Source organism: Mesoplodon mirus (assembly GCF_964341445.2).
Source record: "Mesoplodon mirus genome assembly, chromosome: 1".
Lineage (NCBI taxonomy): Eukaryota > Metazoa > Chordata > Mammalia > Artiodactyla > Ziphiidae > Mesoplodon > Mesoplodon mirus.
The window spans coordinates 27,328,798-27,346,957 of NC_138976.1; the positions used below are offsets into that span (position 1 = coordinate 27,328,798).

Genomic DNA, 18,160 nt, shown 5'->3' on the forward strand with positions numbered 1-18,160 from the left:
CCTACCTCAAGAAACAAGAAAAATCTCAAATAAACAATCGAACCTTACACCTAAAGGAACTAGAGAAAGAAGAACGAACAAAACCCAAAGTTAGTAGAAGGAAAGAAATCATAAAGATCAGAGCAGAAATGAATGAAATAGAAACAAGCAAACAATAGCAAAGATCAATGAAACTAAAAGCTGGTTCTTTGAGAAGAGAAACAAAATTGATAAACCATTAGCCAGACTCATCAAGAAAAAGAGGGAGAGGACTCAAATCAATAAAATTAGAAGTGAAAAAGGCAAAGTTACAAGAGACACCACAGAAATACAAAGCATCCTAAGAGACCACTACAAGCAACTCTATGCCAATAAAATGGACAACCTGGAAGAAATGGATAAATTCTTAGAAATGCATAACCTGCCAAGACTGAACCAGGAAGAAATAGAAAATATGAACAGACCAATCACAAGTAATGAAATTGAAACTGTGATTAAAAATCTTCCAACAAACAAAAGTCCAGGACCAGATGGCTTCACAGGTGAATTCTATCAAACATTTAGAGAAGAGCTAACACCCATCCTTCTCAAACTCTTCCAAAAAATTGCAGAGGAAGGAACACTCCCAAACTCATTCTGTGAGGCCACCATCACCCTGATACCAAAACCAGAAAAAGATACTACAAAAAAAGAAAACTACAGACCGATATCACTGGTGAATATAGATGCACAAATCCTCAACAAAATAATAGCAAACAGAATCCAACAACACATTAAAAGGATCATATACCACGATCAAGTGGGATTTATCCCAGGGATGCAAGGATTCTTCAATATGCTCAAATCAATCAGTGTGATACACTATATTAACAAATTGAGGAATAAAAACCATATGATCATCTCAATAGATGCAGAAAAAGCTTTTGCCACAATTCAACAGCCATTTATGATAAAAACTCCAGAAATTGGGAATAGGGGGAATCTACTTCAACATAATAAAGACCATATATGACAAACCCACAGCACTCATCATTCTCAAAAGTGAAAAACTGAAAGCGTTTCCTCTAAGGTCAGGAACAAGAGAAGGATGTCCACTCTCACCAGTATTATTCAACATAGGTTTGGAAGTCCTAGCCACAGCAATCAGAGAAGAAAAGAAATAAAAGGAATACAAATTGGAAATGAAGAAATAGAGCTGTCACTGTTTGCAGATGACATGATACTATACATAGAGAATCCTAAAGATGCCACCAGAAAACTACTAGAGCTAATCAATGAATTTGGTAAAGTTGCAAGATACAAAATTAATGCACAGAAATCTCTTGCATTCCCTTAAACTAAAGATGAAAAATCTGAAAGAGAAATTAAGGAATTACTCCCACTTACCATTGCAACAAAAAGAATAAAATACCTAGGAATAAACCTACCTATGGAGACAAAAGACCTGTATGCAGAAAACTATCAGACACTGATGAAAAAAATTAAAGATGATACCAACAGATTGAGAGATATACCATGTTCTTGGATTGGAAGAATCAATATTGTGAAAATGACTATACTATCCAAAGCAATCTACGGATTCAATGCAATCCCTATCAAATTACCAGTGGCATTTTTTACAGAAGTAGAAAAAAAATCTTAAAATTTGTATGGAGACCCAAAAAACCCTGAATAGCCAAAGCAGTCTTAAGGGAAAAAAACGGAGCTGGAGGAATTAGACTCCCTGACTTCAGACTATACTACAAAGCTACAGTAATCAAGACAATATGGTACTGGCACAAAAACAGAAATATAGATCAGTGGAACAAGATAGAAAGCCCAGAGGTAAACCCATGCACCTATGGTCAACTAATCGATGATAAAGGAGGCAAGGATATACAACTGTGTAAAGACAGTCTCTTTAAAAAGTGGTGCTGGGAAAACTGGACAGCTATATGTAAAAGAATGAAATTAGGACATTCCCTAACACCATACACAAAAATAAACTCTGAATGGATTAGAGACCTAAATGTAAGACCAGACAGTATAAAACTCTTAGAGGAAAACATAGGAAGAACAGTCTTTGACATAAATCACAGCAAGATCTTTTTGATTCACCTCCTAGAGTAATGGAAATAAAAACAGAAATAAACAAATGGCACCTAATGAAACTTCAGATCTTTTGCACAGCAAAGGAAAGCATAAACAAGATGAAAAGACAACCCTCAGAATGGGAGAAAATATTTCCAAACTAATCAACGGACAAAGGATTAATCTATAAAATATATAAACAGCTCATGCAGCTCAATATTAAAAAAACAACCCAATCCAAAAATGGGCAGAAAACCTATATAGACATTTCTCCAAAGAAGACATACAGATGGCCAAGAATCACATGAAAAGCTGCTCAGCATCACTAATTATTAGAGAAATGCAAATCAAAAGTACAATGAGGTATCACCTCACACCAGTTAGAATGGGCAACATCAGAAAATCTACAAACGACAAATGTTGGAGAGGGTGTGGAGAAAAGGGAACCCTCTTGCACTGTCGGTGGGAATGTAAATTGATACAGCCACTATGGAGAACAGTATGGAGGTTCCCTAAAAAACTAAAAATAGAATTACCTTATGATCCAGCAATCCCACTACTGGGCATACACCCAAAGAAAACCATAATTCAAAAAGACACATGCATCCCAATGTTCATTGCAGCACTATTTACAATAACCAGGTCATGGAAGCAACCTAAATGCCTATCAACAGACAAATAGATAAAGAAGTTGTGGTACATATATACAATGGAATATTACTCAGCCATAAAAAGGAACGAAATTGGGTCATTTGTTGAGACGTGGATGGATCTAGAGACTGTCATACATAGTGAAGTACGTCAGAAAGAGAAAAACAAATATCGTATATTAATGAATATATGTGGAACCTAGAAAAATGGTACAGACGAACCGGTTTGCAGGACAGAAGTTGAGACACAGATGTAGAGAACAAATGTATGGACACTAAGGGGGGAAAGCCACGGGTGTTGTTGGTGGTGTGCTGAATTGGGTGATTGAGATTGACATGTATACACTGATGTGTATAAAATTGATGACTAATAAGAACTTGCTGTATATAAAAAAGAAAAATGTTGCTTATTTCTAGAGATCAATAATTAGGTTACACTTTAAGCAACAAATATATTGTTTAATAAAAAATTAGTTTTCAAACCAATTTTACTATAATTTATATGAGTGTATGTTGGAGTTTCTTCCCTTTCAGGATCTAACAGAATACATGTAAATATTTAAGATTAGGAATGTGTCATAGTAACTACTTTACAGTGATAAACATGTCTTTCCTATTTAAAATTTAAACAATGTTTGAAGGGGCCAGTAGCAACATCTTAATAAAGTGGTGTTTGTAGTAGCTGAGGAACAGCTAGAGTTGTATAAGCAGTGCTGGTTCTTAGGAGATTAGCAGAAATTTTTGCTTTGTAACATTCAGACTGTACTGGGCAAAAGATAGTAAGATTTTCCAAATCTATAAAGCCATTCTTTTCTATGCTACATACTTCAAATGCTGACCATGGTAGCAGAACCTGATTTGAGGCTAAAAAAAACTTAGTTAATCACGATCCTTGATGGGAAAAGCCTACATCATAAAATTCATCTTTGTCCTTGGGATTTTGCTGTCAGACTCAGCAGAGTTCAAACATTTACTGAAGACCAAAAGAGTCGTCATCCTTGGTAACCATGGGGGTTGTCATCTAACAAGTAGAATTGCTTGAACAGTCCTTGAAAGGAGTTTCAGTCCCAGAGGATAAAGAGGCTCTTAAAAACACTCTGCCCAGAATTCATCATATTTACTTGAAGCTTCTGTTAGTTCCAAGGATTATTTAGAGTGCTGTCAGAGATCTCCAAGGAGCTATAAAACACCTTGTGTAATATAGTATCTGTACCAGCTAAAATGGTTACAACTCTTAGAAGCTCACCTATTGGGTCTGAGAATGTTAGTCGAAGGTGTGGCTGTCTTTTCTGCGAGAAACAAATAAAACGAGCCATGCTGTTTCCTCTCCCCATCCCACCCTATACTTTACCTTTCAACTCTTACTCATCCTTCAGGTCTCTCTGCACCCTGCTCCTCACTCTGGGTTAGATGTCCCTACTTTCTATTCTGTTAGAACTGTGTACTTCCCCTAGAACACATTTATTAACTGTATTGTGATTGCTTCTCAACTTGTTTGAATGTTCCACTAGGTTATAACCTCTGAGAGGGCCCCTACTGTATCCAGCTTATTCATTATTACGTCACCAGCAGCAGTGCTTAGCTCATAGTTGGGACTCCTAGACATTTGTTGGATGAATGTATGAATGAATAAATGCATAGAGCAGACCCTGAGTGGGTAGGAGTATTTCAGTGCCCAAGTAAAAATAATAAGACAAAGGTTTCCTTGTTAATGGATTGAATTGATGAGAGACCAAGGTTTGAAAAGTAAATGAAGGAATAAACCCAGAGTTTTGGGAAGAGAGGAAGACAACCATTGCTATGTAGATTAGAGGAGCCTAACGTAGGAACCTGTGAAGGTCTGGTACTGAGGTTACCTGCTTGTGGCTAGGGGTCTGGAGCATGATGTAGGCACGGTGTCTATGACTTTGATGTTTAGATAGAAGCGTGCTCTTATAAAGCAGGTTGACGCATGGATGTGGGTCACTATGGTAAAGACTCAATCTGTTATGAAAATTTAGAATACTCTGACAAAGGGGAAGGAGATGCTGCTCGTTCTTACTTGTATGTGACCACTTGTATTGATCCTTGAAATGTTTCTCACTTTTTCTGAACCCTGCCATTGTAGTGGGGAGTCATAAGATAGATAACTGGTGCTCTTTTGGTATCTTTATGTTTCCTGAAATGTTTATGTGTCTAGTTTTCTTTTACCGTGTTTTCCTTTAGGTTTTCTCAACATGATTGGGTTCTAGCTGGGGAGAAAATGGATATAACTGGCATATACAAAATTTATCATTTAATATATATATAATATATATATATTTGTTTTTAAAATAGCTGTATTACTGAACTCTCCTTTTAATTCCAATATTTATTTCAATTGATTGTCTTGGATTTTTTTTCAGGTAGATATATTGTTATGTTAAGTAAGGATAATATTTCCTTCTCTTTCCTAATATTTTACTTCTTTTTAATTCTAGTGGTCTTATTCAACTGCTTAGGACTACCAGAAGGATTTTCAAATACTAGTTGCAATGGTGAGCATTTTTGTCTCCCTTTTTATATTAGTACAAATGTGCATAGTGTTTTTCTTTTAAGTATTACATTGCCAATTAATCTGACTACAGATATTCCATATCACATGAAAGAATACCCTTCTATTTCTAGGTCATAGATTTAAAAGTTTATCACTTGCTTTATAAGAAACATCTATTGAGGTACTCAGATGGCTTTTCTCCTTTGACCTATTAATATGATGAATTATAGATTTCCTAATATTGGCCATAATTGCATTCATTCCTAGAATAAATCCTCCTTTGTCATGGTGTATTATTCTTTTAATATCCTGACAGATTTGACTTTCTAATGTTTTATTAATGATAAATGTATTTATAGTTACAGTTGAGATTGCCTAGGAGACTGTGAATTTGCCTCACAGTTACTACTCCCTGGCCAATTCTTGCTTCCAACCCCTGCAGTTCTGAGCTGGGGTGGGGAGGCTGTTTATAACTTTTTCCTTGGGTTCTGGTCACTTTCTTCTCAGCTAGATTATGTTCTTATCCTTCCTTTATTTTGTCTTTGTCTATTGTCTTTGTAGTAGAATTTTCTTGAATCTTCTCTCCTGATTTCCTCTAATTTAGATTGCTTTTCTTTTTCCTTTCTTTTCTATCTTCCTTTGGATTTTATTCATCAGACACTGGGAAAGTGAGGGGTAGGCAAAACACATTTTATTAATCCAAAAGCCCAGATCTTGTGCTTCAAATCTCAGAGCAACATGCAACACAAAATTACGCAGTATTTTCATTCAATTCACATTTGAGACTGTAGCATTTCTAAAACTCTGGTGTTAGCTTTCAGAATTTCATAATAGTAAAGTATCTGCCTCAGGGAGGGGACAGTATCACTCAACTACTTCCCTAGGAGTTGCGAGTGTCTCAATGGTTGGCTCAAGATTGAAGCTGAGGATGTTGGCGCTATAAATCTTGTACGCTAAGCCTTGTGCCTTGAGGAGTATCTTTAATCGTGAAGGCTTTTGTGTAGGTGCAATAGAACATTTGGTTAACTCTGGTAATTGGAATAAGATGCATACTTTTGCTTAAGACCAATAGACTTCTTTTTGCTTTAATTGTGCTTTGGGAGACACATTCTGAATCTTGTGTATATTTGCTATTAAGCCCTGAGATATCTGGAAGAACATATAAGCACAGTCCTCAAAAAAACCACTCTCACACCAGCAGCCAATTGCAAACACCAAGGGTGTACAGAGCTTGTGCTAAACGGCACTTTACCATCTGTGGGGTTCACTTGGGGGATGGTCCATGCAGTGGATGCTGCACTCGAGGGTCCCTTCTCAGCAGGGTCTTTCTCCCTTTTCCTGTTCTTTCTCCAAGTCCTCCCCTGGGGTCATACTTTCTTCAGCTGGTGCTCCTTGTAGTCAAGGTCAGAAACTCTAATTCTAAATTCCATCCTGGGAAAAGATTGACCCTCTTCCTGGCTCAGGAATTTGAGGTTCTTTGGGGTAGACCATAATTTTGACAAACAAGCCCTTCTCTGGTCAAGACTTATTCTTTTTCAGTAATGCAAATCTGCTGTTTAGCCAAAAAAAGATCCCCTCTCCACCAGAAGTGAATATCTGGAGTGATGAAGGATACAGAGGCCCTTCCTGTCACATGTTTTAAGTAGTATGGGCCATTTTGACAGCGATTTTACAGAGTGTGGCTAGGCTGACTAAATGGATGTTTCACCCATGGGTCTTTGAGCCCAGGGTGTTGAATTTGTTTTTGCAGATCCAGTAGTGGGTAAGCAGTCTGGTCTCTCCAAGCCTCTGTGTCCCTGAATGACCTTAGGCAAATGCATTAACTTCTCCCTCTGTAAAAGAAAGGTGATTGTGCTGTCTCCTCCATTCTAGAGCTGACGGGAAGAAGAATGTGAATGTGACAGTAAAGAGCTCTGAGCTTCCCTGAGAAGGGTGCCACGTAATCACGAGGTGTTACTATCACCGTTTCTGTTAGGTGAGTTGAGATTGTACGGCTGGAACTAAATCAGTTGCACTTGCCTGTCTTTATCTGCAGCTTTAATGCTTCTGGTCTCCCACACAGCCTATAAGCACATAAATATTATTTTCCTAGTCAGGCTGCCTTCCAAGGAGCCAGGGCTGACTCTCGCCTTATACCCTCGAGCCTGGTCTCTTCGGTTGGGTATATAGTGAAGTGGATTCTTTTCTTGGCCAGATAGCCCCTGTCTCACTGCTGTTGAGCAGGGTGACCTTGGACCTTGACTAAACCTCTCTAAGGCTCTGTGTCTTCACTTAAAACTATTTTATGGATTAAATGAGATTAGTTCTCTAAAACTCCTGGCAAACAGAAGGTGCTCAATAAACATTAGTGTTTTGAAATTTTATTTTATTCTCTCCCATTTTGGCCCTGACATTAATGTGACATGTGCATTGCCATCCCAGCACCTTGTTTTGGGTAGCAGTAGATACTTTGGGTGCTTTGAGGTATGACATCATTATTTCTGAAAGACTTCATTTTGAGCCATGTGTCTTCATTCTCAATGTCTTCAAAGCAATTTAAACAAACCAAATGTATTAAAGCATTTGGTTTGTGACATTTATTTTCTATAGCTTGTGAGCCCTGACATGCTCTTAATAGAAAGTGAAAGCTGCAAAAGCTGTTCTGGCTGTTAGGAGGTGCTATTTAAAGCCTTAGTGGGCCAAAAATGACAATTTTGAAATTGACTCTGGAGTGTGATGATGCCAAGTACTAGCAGACGCTCAGGAAACCTGTCACATTTGCCATGAAATTTTTTGCCAGAAATCTCAAGAGTCTACAGAGGTTTTAGAAGAATTTTTGTCTTAGGAAGCTTTTGCCATCTTAATCTCTAGATTTCCCTTTTGCTGTGGATGGAACATGCTGCAGCAAAGGAATCTCAGGCTGCAAACTGGGGTCTGTGGATAGGGAGGGTGTCCCCCATGCAGAGATATTTGTAGGCTTCCAGCTGGGCTTAGCTACATGATACCTTTATGCCTGGGAGTTAGTGATTTCATTGAAAAGTGGCTATTTCTGCTGCACCCAGTTGTTTTACAGTGGTTTAGAGGTCTGCTCTGCTTCTGACTAGCTAGGTGACCTTGTAGGGTTATTTAGCCCAGGAGTCTCAATTTCACTGTCTATAAAATTGTGATAGTGGTACCAACCTTGTGGTATCTTTATACAAATTTGTTGTAATGTATATAAAGCTCCTACATTGGCATTTGACATATAGAAGGAGCATCAATATATTTTAGCTATTATTTTTAATAAAACCAATGAAAAATAATCATCGTGGTAGGCTGAATAATGACCCTACAAAGATATCCTCATCCTTGGAACCTGTGAATATGTTACCTTTCATGGCAAAAAGGACTTTGCAAATATGATTAAGGACCTTAAGATGAGGAGGTTATCCTGGGCCATCTGGGTGGGTCTAATCTAATCACCTGAACCCTTAAAAGGAAACTTTTCCTTTTGTGGTCAGAGAAAAAGACATGACAGCATAAGCAGGGTCAGCAACATGCTACATTGCTGGATTTGAAGATGAATAAAGGGGGCCACAAGCCAAGGAATGCAAGCAGCCTCTAGAAGCTAGAAAAGGCAAGGAAACAGATTCTCCCCTAGAGACTCTAGAAGGAACCAGCCCTCCCAACACCTAACTTCAGTCCAGTGAGACCCATGTCAGACTTCTGACCTATAGAACTGTGAGAGAATAAGTTTGTGTAGCTTTAAGCCACTAAGTTTGTGATAATTTCTTATATAGCAATGATGGAACACTAACACATAATTGAAGAGAATGTCAAGGACTTGTGCAACTGTAGAAAGGATGAGGCCCATGATGCTCTGTATTTGGATAAGCTATTAGAGTATATGTGCTAAATTCTAGTCTCCTTGAAATCCTACCAACTTCTCTCCTGGGCAGGAGACATGGCTTGCTTCACAAGAATTGAAGTGTTTTGTTATACCCCAAAAGATCTGAATCTAGTCTGAAAAAGTTGCATTAATTATATTTGAATTTTGGAACTACTGTAATTGCACAAATGCCTTGTTTCCTCTGAATAAACAGCAAAAGAGTTTTGCTATACCTTATTCTGTGGAGGGAAGAACTTAGAAGTCAAAGTCAGAAGATATGGGTCTGAGTCCCGCTATCCTGGAAAAACAAATCATGTAACCTCCAAAATGGATCTGTAGAATGAAGATGATAATACTTGGTTTATTTACATGTCGTGTGGGTCAGGGAGATAATGTGAGTAAAGAGACATTGAGAACTGGCCCACTATACAAATTTCAGGTGTAATTATCATTATATTTGTTGTTGTTATCATCATGTGACAGAATCATGGAATGTTAGATCAAGAAAAGGCACTAGAGATAATTTAGTCCACTAGCCTTGGAACTTGGGTCAGGAGAGGCTAAATAACTTGAAAATGTTCTCCTGGCTCCCTAATGTCCAGCCTCTGACATGGCCCAGATAATCACAGGTAGATGGGCCAGGCTGGGAACTTTATCTCATTTGAATGGTACAGGCCAGCGTGGGAAAGGGTACAGCTGTAAGAATTGAGAGGCAGAGGGATCCGGTCATAAGAACTGGTGATGATGGGCTTCCCTGGTGGCGCAGTGAGAGTCCGCCTGCCGATGCAGGGGACACGGGTTCATGCTCTGGTCCGGGAAGATCCCACATGCCGCGGAGCAGCTGGGCCTGTGAACCATGGCTGGTGAGCCTGCACGTCTGGAGCCTGTGCTCCACAACGGGAGAGGCCACAACAGTGAGAGGCCTGCATACCACAAAAAAAAAAAAAAAAAAAAAAGAACTGGTGATGAATTGGGAGGGATTGGCAATGGGAGAGGATATCCAGGTGGGCCCTGAGAATTTGGGGAAGTAACAGGGTGGCGTGGGGTGAAGTGACACCATGCTGAGCTGGTGGTCAGAGATGGCCTTATAGTTAATGAAAGTAGGAATATAACTTCAAGCTTCTGACTAAAGTCTTGTGTTCTTTCCACTATATGTATTGGTTTTGGTTGGCAGGGGGAGAGGAAACTGCCTTGGGTCTTTGTGTGTGACTCATCGCCCGACTTTTGGAAGGAACCCAAGATGGACTTACTTTGAATTCTGCTCAAAGATTAAGATATTACAATCGGGTCCATTCAGACCACTGAACAGTTTCCTTCACTGTGTGATAGGCTCACATTCCCAGAACTTGGATCTGTAATTTTTGGTCCCGAAAGTTTGTTTAATATTCAGACTCATCATGGGTAGTCAGGTAAAACAAAACAAAACAAAACAAAATAGAACTCTTTATAAGGCAATAGCAATTCTAAATTCTTCTCTGGCTCCCAAGGTCTCCTGAATGTACACATACTCAACCAAACACATACTTACACACATCATACATGTGGACACAACAGTCATACCACACTCACACACACAACTCACACCACACTCATTGCACATGTACACACACTCACACTCAAATACACACACATACCACGCATGAATACACACTGTTAAAGAGAATTATACTACCACTGGTTTCAGGATCTTTTGTGTATTTCGTTTCCAAAGTAATATACTGAACTTTATCCCAATATGTGCTATATAGAAATGTGACCTATATACAATATATTTTCTTGGATTGTATTAAGTGACCATTTTCAAATGAAGAATGGATTGGAAGTGGAAGAATGAATTGACTACCCCTAGATTCTAATTAACAGTAACAGTTCTTTATGGTTTTATATGGAGGTAGAATTCAGAGGGCTTTCATGTTCTTCAGTGCATTGTATCCCCCAACAATCCTGTTAAAGAGTCAGGGAGGTGTCTTTATTCCTGTCCCACAGATGGCACTCAGAAAGGTGACCTGAATTGACCAAGGTCAGAGTTGGGTCTAGAAGAAAGGACAGGTGGCCACTTCTCTGTAACCGTGAAGCTGTTTCCCTCATCTAGCTGCTGAAGGACCACAGCAATAAAGAAATTTTAAATGAGGTTTAAAATTGATTTTAAAATATAGATTATTTAAAGATTTTCCCAATCTAAGTGTTAAACATGTTTGCTATGCAAAATTTCAAAAACTTAGAAAAATGGAGGGAGAAAATTACATTTAGAGATGACAATTGTTAAGATTTTTGGTATATTTCTTTTTCTTTTTCTTTTTTTTTGGTCTCTCCTGCATGGCCTGCAGGATCTTAGCTCCCCAACCAGGGATTGAACCCAAGCCCTCAGCAGTAAAAGCTCGGAGTCCTAACCATTGGACTACCAGTGAATTCCCCTGGTGTATTTCTTTTAAAATATTTTCTATTCAATAAACTTCTTTGTCATTTGATTTGTTTAATTAGTAGGGTAAGACTGAGTTATAACTTTTCTTATTTTTTTCATAAAACATTTGTCATATATTTTCTTGTATGTATCTTATAATCATATGAGATATATATATATATCATATATGTATCTTATAATCATATAATAGTTGCGAAGTACTCCATCAAGGGGCTGTACCATAGTTTATTTAGAAATCTCTGTCTTAGGATATAGGTTGTTTCCAATTTTTGGCATTTCCACATTTGATTTAATTTTTCAGGGTAGATATCAAGAATTCAGATTATCAGGCTAAAACAAATTGGATATATATTTGCCAAATTACTTTCTAAAAGTGTTATGCCAATCTATCTTTTGTATTATAGAAATGAAATGAACTTAAGATGGAGTACTGTTCTTAAAAGACTTCCAGGCACAGGTAATTTCTAACTGGCCGCCTTGCTCACAGGAGCCAGCATCTGGCTGTGTTGTTCAGCTCCGTCGCTCCCTTCTTCAATCCCATTTCCAACCTTTCACTACTCACCCCACCTCAACATTCCATTCATTTCTAAGGCACAACAGTTTGGTTTTGCTTTTTCCTTACGTTATAAGCTCTCGGGAACCTCATCTTTCCCTCAGGACCTCATCTTTGTCATCCAAAATGGCTTATCAAAGTATTTTTCTAAACAAAGTTAGCTCCCTCCCTACAAAAGGCTCTGGAGTCAGCTGTAAAGATAAATTTTAAAAATTGAAGTGTAGTTGATTTACAATATTATATTACTTTCGGGTGTACAACATAGTGATTCATTATTTTTATAGATTATAAGCCATTTAAAGTTATAATAAAATATTGGCTATATTCCCTGTGCCATACAGTATATCCTTGTAGCTTATTTATTTTACACATAGTAGTTTGTAACCCTTAATTCCCTACCCCTATCTTGCTCCTCCCTGCTTCCCTCTCCCCACTGTTAACCACTAGTTTGTTCTGTATATCTGTTGTGTTATATTCATTCATTTGTTTTATTTTTTAGATTCCATGTATAAGTGCAAACATACAGTATTTGTTTTTCTCTGTCTGACTTATTTCACTAAAGGTAATACCCTCAAGTTCCATTCATGTTGTTGTAAATGGCAGAATTTCATTCTTTTTATGGCCGAATAATATTCCATTGTGCATATATACCACATCTTCTTTATCCATTTATGTGTTAATGGACACTTAGGTTGCTTCCATATATTGGCTATTTGTGAACAGTGCTTCTGTAAACATTGGGGTGCATGTATCTTTTCAAATTAGTGTTTTCATGTTCTTCGAATATATACCCAGCACTGGAATTGCTGGATCATATGATAGTTCTATTTTTAGTTTTTTGAGAAACCTCCATACTGTTTTCCATAGTGGCTGCACCAATTTGCATTCCAACCAACAGTGTAGGAGGGTTCCCTTTTCTCCACATCCTCTCCAACGTATGTTATATGTAGGCTTTCTGATGATAGCCATTCTGACAGGTATGAGGTGATCTCATTGTGGTTTTGATTTGCATTTCTCTGGTGGTTAGCAATATTGAGTATGTTTTCATGTACCTGTTTGCCATCTGTTTATCTCTGGAAAAATGTCAAATCAGGTCTTCTGCCCATTTTTTAATCAGGTTGTTTGTTTTTTGGATATAATGTTTTCAGCACTGAATATCACTCGTCAGTGCTTGAAAAACATCTGTTTATTTGTTTGAAAAACATCTATTTATTTGTTTGCTTATTTAGGCTGATGGATTTCAGGATCTCAATAAGGATGAACTTTGTAGTTGTAACAGGTGTCCTAAGGAGAGAGTGGCTTGCAGGAAGTGATGAGTTCTCTGCTATGGGAGATGTCCAAGCAGAGGCTAATGATCACTTGTCAGGACAATTGTAAATGGAATTCAAGCAACAGCTGACCATCGGGTTAGAATAGATGACCTTGAAGACCTCTGTAATCTTGGGATTCTGTGAATCCACAATTTTCACCTTCTCTATATATTAAAACACTTATTTATTAATGATCCATTTTAGTGCCTCTCCCTTTAATAACAGCAAGCATAAATTGTTGAGCTAATGGGTCAAACACCTTTGTCATGTTGCTTTCTCACCTGCGATTCAATGTGATTAGCTCCCTCTGGCAAGGTTCCTCCCCGTGGAATCCTTTTTTAGGTAATTTTTCTGCCTCTGAGACATTTCAGCCCTTTCACTATTTTAGGAAAATAGTGATATGGCTGACACAAAGGCCGTAACACCTTGTCAAGAGGAATTCTCCACGAATGGAATAAATTAAGAGAGAAAGTCTGTGAAATGCGTGTCAGTGCAGCTGCTCTGACTTCCCCAAATTCCACACAGCTTGAAGTTGAGGATTCCTGATACTCAGGGCCAGATGATGCTTTTCATATTTGGAGTTAGTTATATCAGAAGAGTGCTGATACCCCAAGTAGCCTGGGCCTGGAGATGCTGGTGTGGTCGCCGGCCCTTGTCCACCAGCAAGTCACCTTTCATTTCAACATCATGTTGCTGTTTAGAGTGGCTAAGGAGCACATTACCCTCACTTGAGGTAATTATTCTACTTTGCTAAGAAATAATCTCCTAGGCCCCTTTCATAATAAGCCAAATGTTAAATATGGCAAAGAACTCTGAGTGATGTAAGTGCTGAGATTTAAAATGTACCAAAAGGTTTAAAAGTGAATATACGTTTTATCCCAACAACTTCACTTCTTTGTAAGGAAATAATGAGAGATATGTTCAAGCATGCCCAACTGCAACACTTTATAGTATCCATATCTGGAACTTTCCTAAATGCCCTCGAATATGTTAAATGAGGTACATCCATACTATTGAGAATCGTGTTGTAGGAAAAGATTTAGAGGTATGGAGATGTTTATGATACATTACTTAGTAAAAGAACCAGGTTAACAAATAATTGACTTTTTTCTTTTTGTTTAAAATATATATGTATTAAAAAAATATTTATTTGTTTATTTATTTTGGCTGTGCCAGGTCTTAGTTGTGGCCCGAGAGATCTTCGTTGTGGCATGCAGAATCTTTTAGTTGCAGCATGCAGACTTCTTAGTGCGGCATGCATGCAGGATCTTTCCCCAACCGGGGATGGGACCTGGGCCCCCTGCATTAGGAGCACGGAGCCTTACCCACTGAACCACCAGGGAAGTCCCCCAAAATATACATGTGTTTTTAAAGGTGTGTTTGATACAGATATAATAATAATAGTTAATATTTACTGAGTGCATACTGTATGTCAGGCACTGTCCAAATTGCTTTACATGTATTAACTTATTTAATCCTTAACAAAACTCTGGGAGGTACTATTATTCCCTCTGTTAACTAACTGCCTTGACGGGACTGAACATTGTGATAATGGTAATAATAATAACAGTAATAGTCACAACAACGATAGTTAACACATATAATATAGTGTTTTCTATATGCCAGACAGTGTTCTAAATACCTTACATATGCTAACTTGTCTAGTCTTTACTGTAAGCCTCTGAGGATGACTGTGGTAGGCTGAAAAGTGGCCCCTAAAGATGTCCATGTCCTAATCTCTGGAGCCTGTGAATATGGTACCTTACACCGTCAAAGGGACTTTGCAGAAGTGATTAGATGAAGGACCTTGAGATGAGGAGATCCTCCTGGATTATCTGGGAAGGCCTAGCATAATCACATAGGTCCTTAAAAAGATAAAACCTTTCCCTGCTGTGGTCAGAGAAAAATATGTGAAGACAGAAGCAGGGTCAGAGAGAGATTATGCTACTGGCTTTGAAGATGAGGGGAGGGGAGCCATGAGCCAAGGGAACGCAAGGAACTTCTAGAAGCTGGCAAAGGCAAGGAAATTGATTCTCCCCTACATCTCCAGAGGATCTAACCCGGCCTACCTCTTGATTTTAGCTCGGTGAGACCCACTTCAGACTTCTGACTTCCAGAATTGTAATATAATAAATTTGTGTTGTTTTAAGCCATTAAGTTTGTAGTAATTCATTACAGCAGCAATAGGAAACTAATACAGAGGATGACTGCCATGTTAATAGATGAGGAGACTGAGACTTGGTGAGAGGAAGAAGCTTGCCAAGGTTTGCACAGTAATAGCTGGGAGCCCAGCACAGCTAATCTGATTCCAGAGCCCATGCTTCTCACCACTGCAGCTGTACTGCCTATGAGAAAAGGAGGCCTGGCAGTGACTGTCCCCACCACCTATGCTGATGTGACAAAATGGAACTTGGTGAGCTACTGGTAAACAGTGGCTCAAAAGGGAAAGAAACACTCATATAAGCTCCTCGATCTTTGTCATACCAAGTTTTAAACTCTTACACTCTGCCGAGAACTTTGAGCCTGCATTAAAAGTTGATCGTCCTGACACGTTTGAACTTAAATTCCTATTTGCTTACTCTGCCAATGGGTATTTTTTGGTCATCCCTGTAAATTTTATAATCTCTTTACGGTTTACAAAACACATTAGTCTTTGTTACTTATTTAATTCTCATAATAATCCTGTGTGGTAGATAAAGTAGATGGCTCTGAAGCTCAGAAAGTTTATTTTGCACCAAAGCCAAACAACCAATAAGGGTCAAAGCAGGAATTCTGGAGTTTCATTCCAAATCGAAAGCTATCTCCAATACATCTTTTTTTTTTGAATGATAGGTTTTGTTCAAAGACGTAAATCTGCCACTGTGTTTTCTTTTATATTGAGACCAAGCACCACCTCCTCCTTTTAGGAAATTGTTACTCAGAGAGTCTGATAATGATGCATGAGTGTCTTTAGGAGCGTATCTATCACTTCCAGTTAACAAACCCTATGAAATGAATCTCAACATTGGACATAAGTAAAATCCAATTTCTCTCTTTCTTTTGTCATTTGCCAGTGAGTTATTCATTATCTTCAATCATTAGTCTGTAGTTGTTTCATGAAGTCACTGTATTTAGAAGAACACTCAAAACGATCTTATACAACTGGGTCCAAATCAGTTTTGTGTAGGTATGACAGGTAAACCCTGAGCATTGAGAAAAGAAAATTCTGTGTCAGATGTAGTTTTTTCTATTTGAAGATCTATCCTATGGATATTGAAACCTCGATGATGGGAGATTTTAGTAGTGTCATAGCTTGCTCACACTCTGGGAAAAGTCATAGAAACACTCATCCTAAAATAACTCTGTGGCTTTTGTGTCGGGGGTTGTCAGCGCGTCGGCGAAAGCGTCAGCCAATAGAAAAAGTCGTTGGTGTATGCAAATTAGGGTACTATGACGCAGAGACGCAGCGTGAAGCGTGGGTATAAAAACGGAGGTATAGGGGGCGCCTGGAACCCAGAGTGGTTTCTTCGTTAGTCGGAGGAGCTTCTTCCATTACTTCGGCGACTGCGGCTCTTCACTGGGCAGCGGGAGCGGCGCGGCTGTCGGAGAAGCGGCGTAGTACCTAGGCATTGGGTGAAAGAAAATGGCCCGAACCAAGCAGACTGCTTGTAAGTCCACGGGTGGCAAAGCGCCCCGCAAACAGCTGGCCGCTAAAGCGGCCAGGAAAAGCGCCCCCTCTACCGGCGGGGTGAAAAAACCTCATCGCTACAGACCCGTGACCGTTGCGCTTCGAGAAATCCGTCGTTACCAGAAATCCACCGAGCTTCTGATCGCGAAGCTGCCTTTCCAGAGGTTGGTGAGGGAGATCGCCCAGGATTTCAACACCGACTTGAGCTTCCAGAGTGCCGCCATTGGTTTGCTTCAGGAGGCTAGTGAAGCGTACCTGGTGGCTTTATTTGAAGATACTAATCTGTGTGCCATCCACGCTAAGAAAGTCGCCATCACGCCCAAAGACATCCAGTTGGCTCGCCGGATACGGGGAGAGAGAGCTTAAGTGAAGGCAGTTTTTATGGTGTTTTGTAGTAAATTCTGTAAAATAAAAATAATAATAATTAAAAAAACCCTCTGTGCCTGCATCAGCTAATTAACATATTAATCTTCTACAAAGGGCTTGCTATGTGCCAGGAACTGTGATAGTTATGAAAGAGAATCCAAAAGTGAATTAGACACAGTTACCACTCTCAAAGAGCTCACAGAATTCCAGTGGAATACAGACCCATAAAGCATAACCCTCAAGGCAGTCAGATCCGTGAGGGTTATAAGCAGTAGAGGATCCGTGAGTCTTTTGCAGGTAGATGGTAGGCTAAGAATAATGGAGGTACAGTTCAAGCAAAGGGATCAGAGCATGAGAAGGGAGAGAACTTTTAGGAGCTGCCAATGGAAGCTAAAAAGTTGTACGTGTGTGTGTGTGTGTGTGTGTGTGTGTGTGTGTGTGATATGTTGTGTGGCCATGCCAGGAAGTGGGGGTGTGTTCAAGGAGGTAATATAAGTCATTGAAATATTTTAAGCAGAAACAGATAAAATCATTTTTACAAAATTTAAATGCATTACTTTGGTTGCTCTGTGGAGGCCTAGCTGAGGATCAGTTATTAAATCCATTGCTGTAGTTAAGGTGAGTGAGGCTAAGGGCCTGAACTAAGATCATGGAAGTGAGAATGGAAAGGGTTAGAATTGAGGGATCTCTTAGAAATGAAAGCAATGGGGATTTGTGAGTAATTGAATGGAGACAGTGTTGAAGGAATTAGTTTTAGTGTTGTGTCATTAATTTTTCTGAA

General features: G+C 38.9%; 1 protein-coding gene across 1 annotated transcript; it reads left to right on the forward strand.

Annotated features, from left to right (window-relative positions):
* The first annotated feature begins 16,951 nt into the window (after positions 1 to 16,951).
* On the forward strand, positions 16,952 to 17,547 carry LOC309803720 (histone H3.3A-like). The gene has a single exon (XM_082620344.1). The coding sequence runs from the start codon at positions 16,969 to 16,971 to the stop codon at positions 17,377 to 17,379; it is 411 nt and encodes a 136-aa protein (XP_082476470.1). The 5' UTR covers positions 16,952 to 16,968; the 3' UTR covers positions 17,380 to 17,547.
* The last annotated feature ends 613 nt before the right edge of the window (positions 17,548 to 18,160 follow it).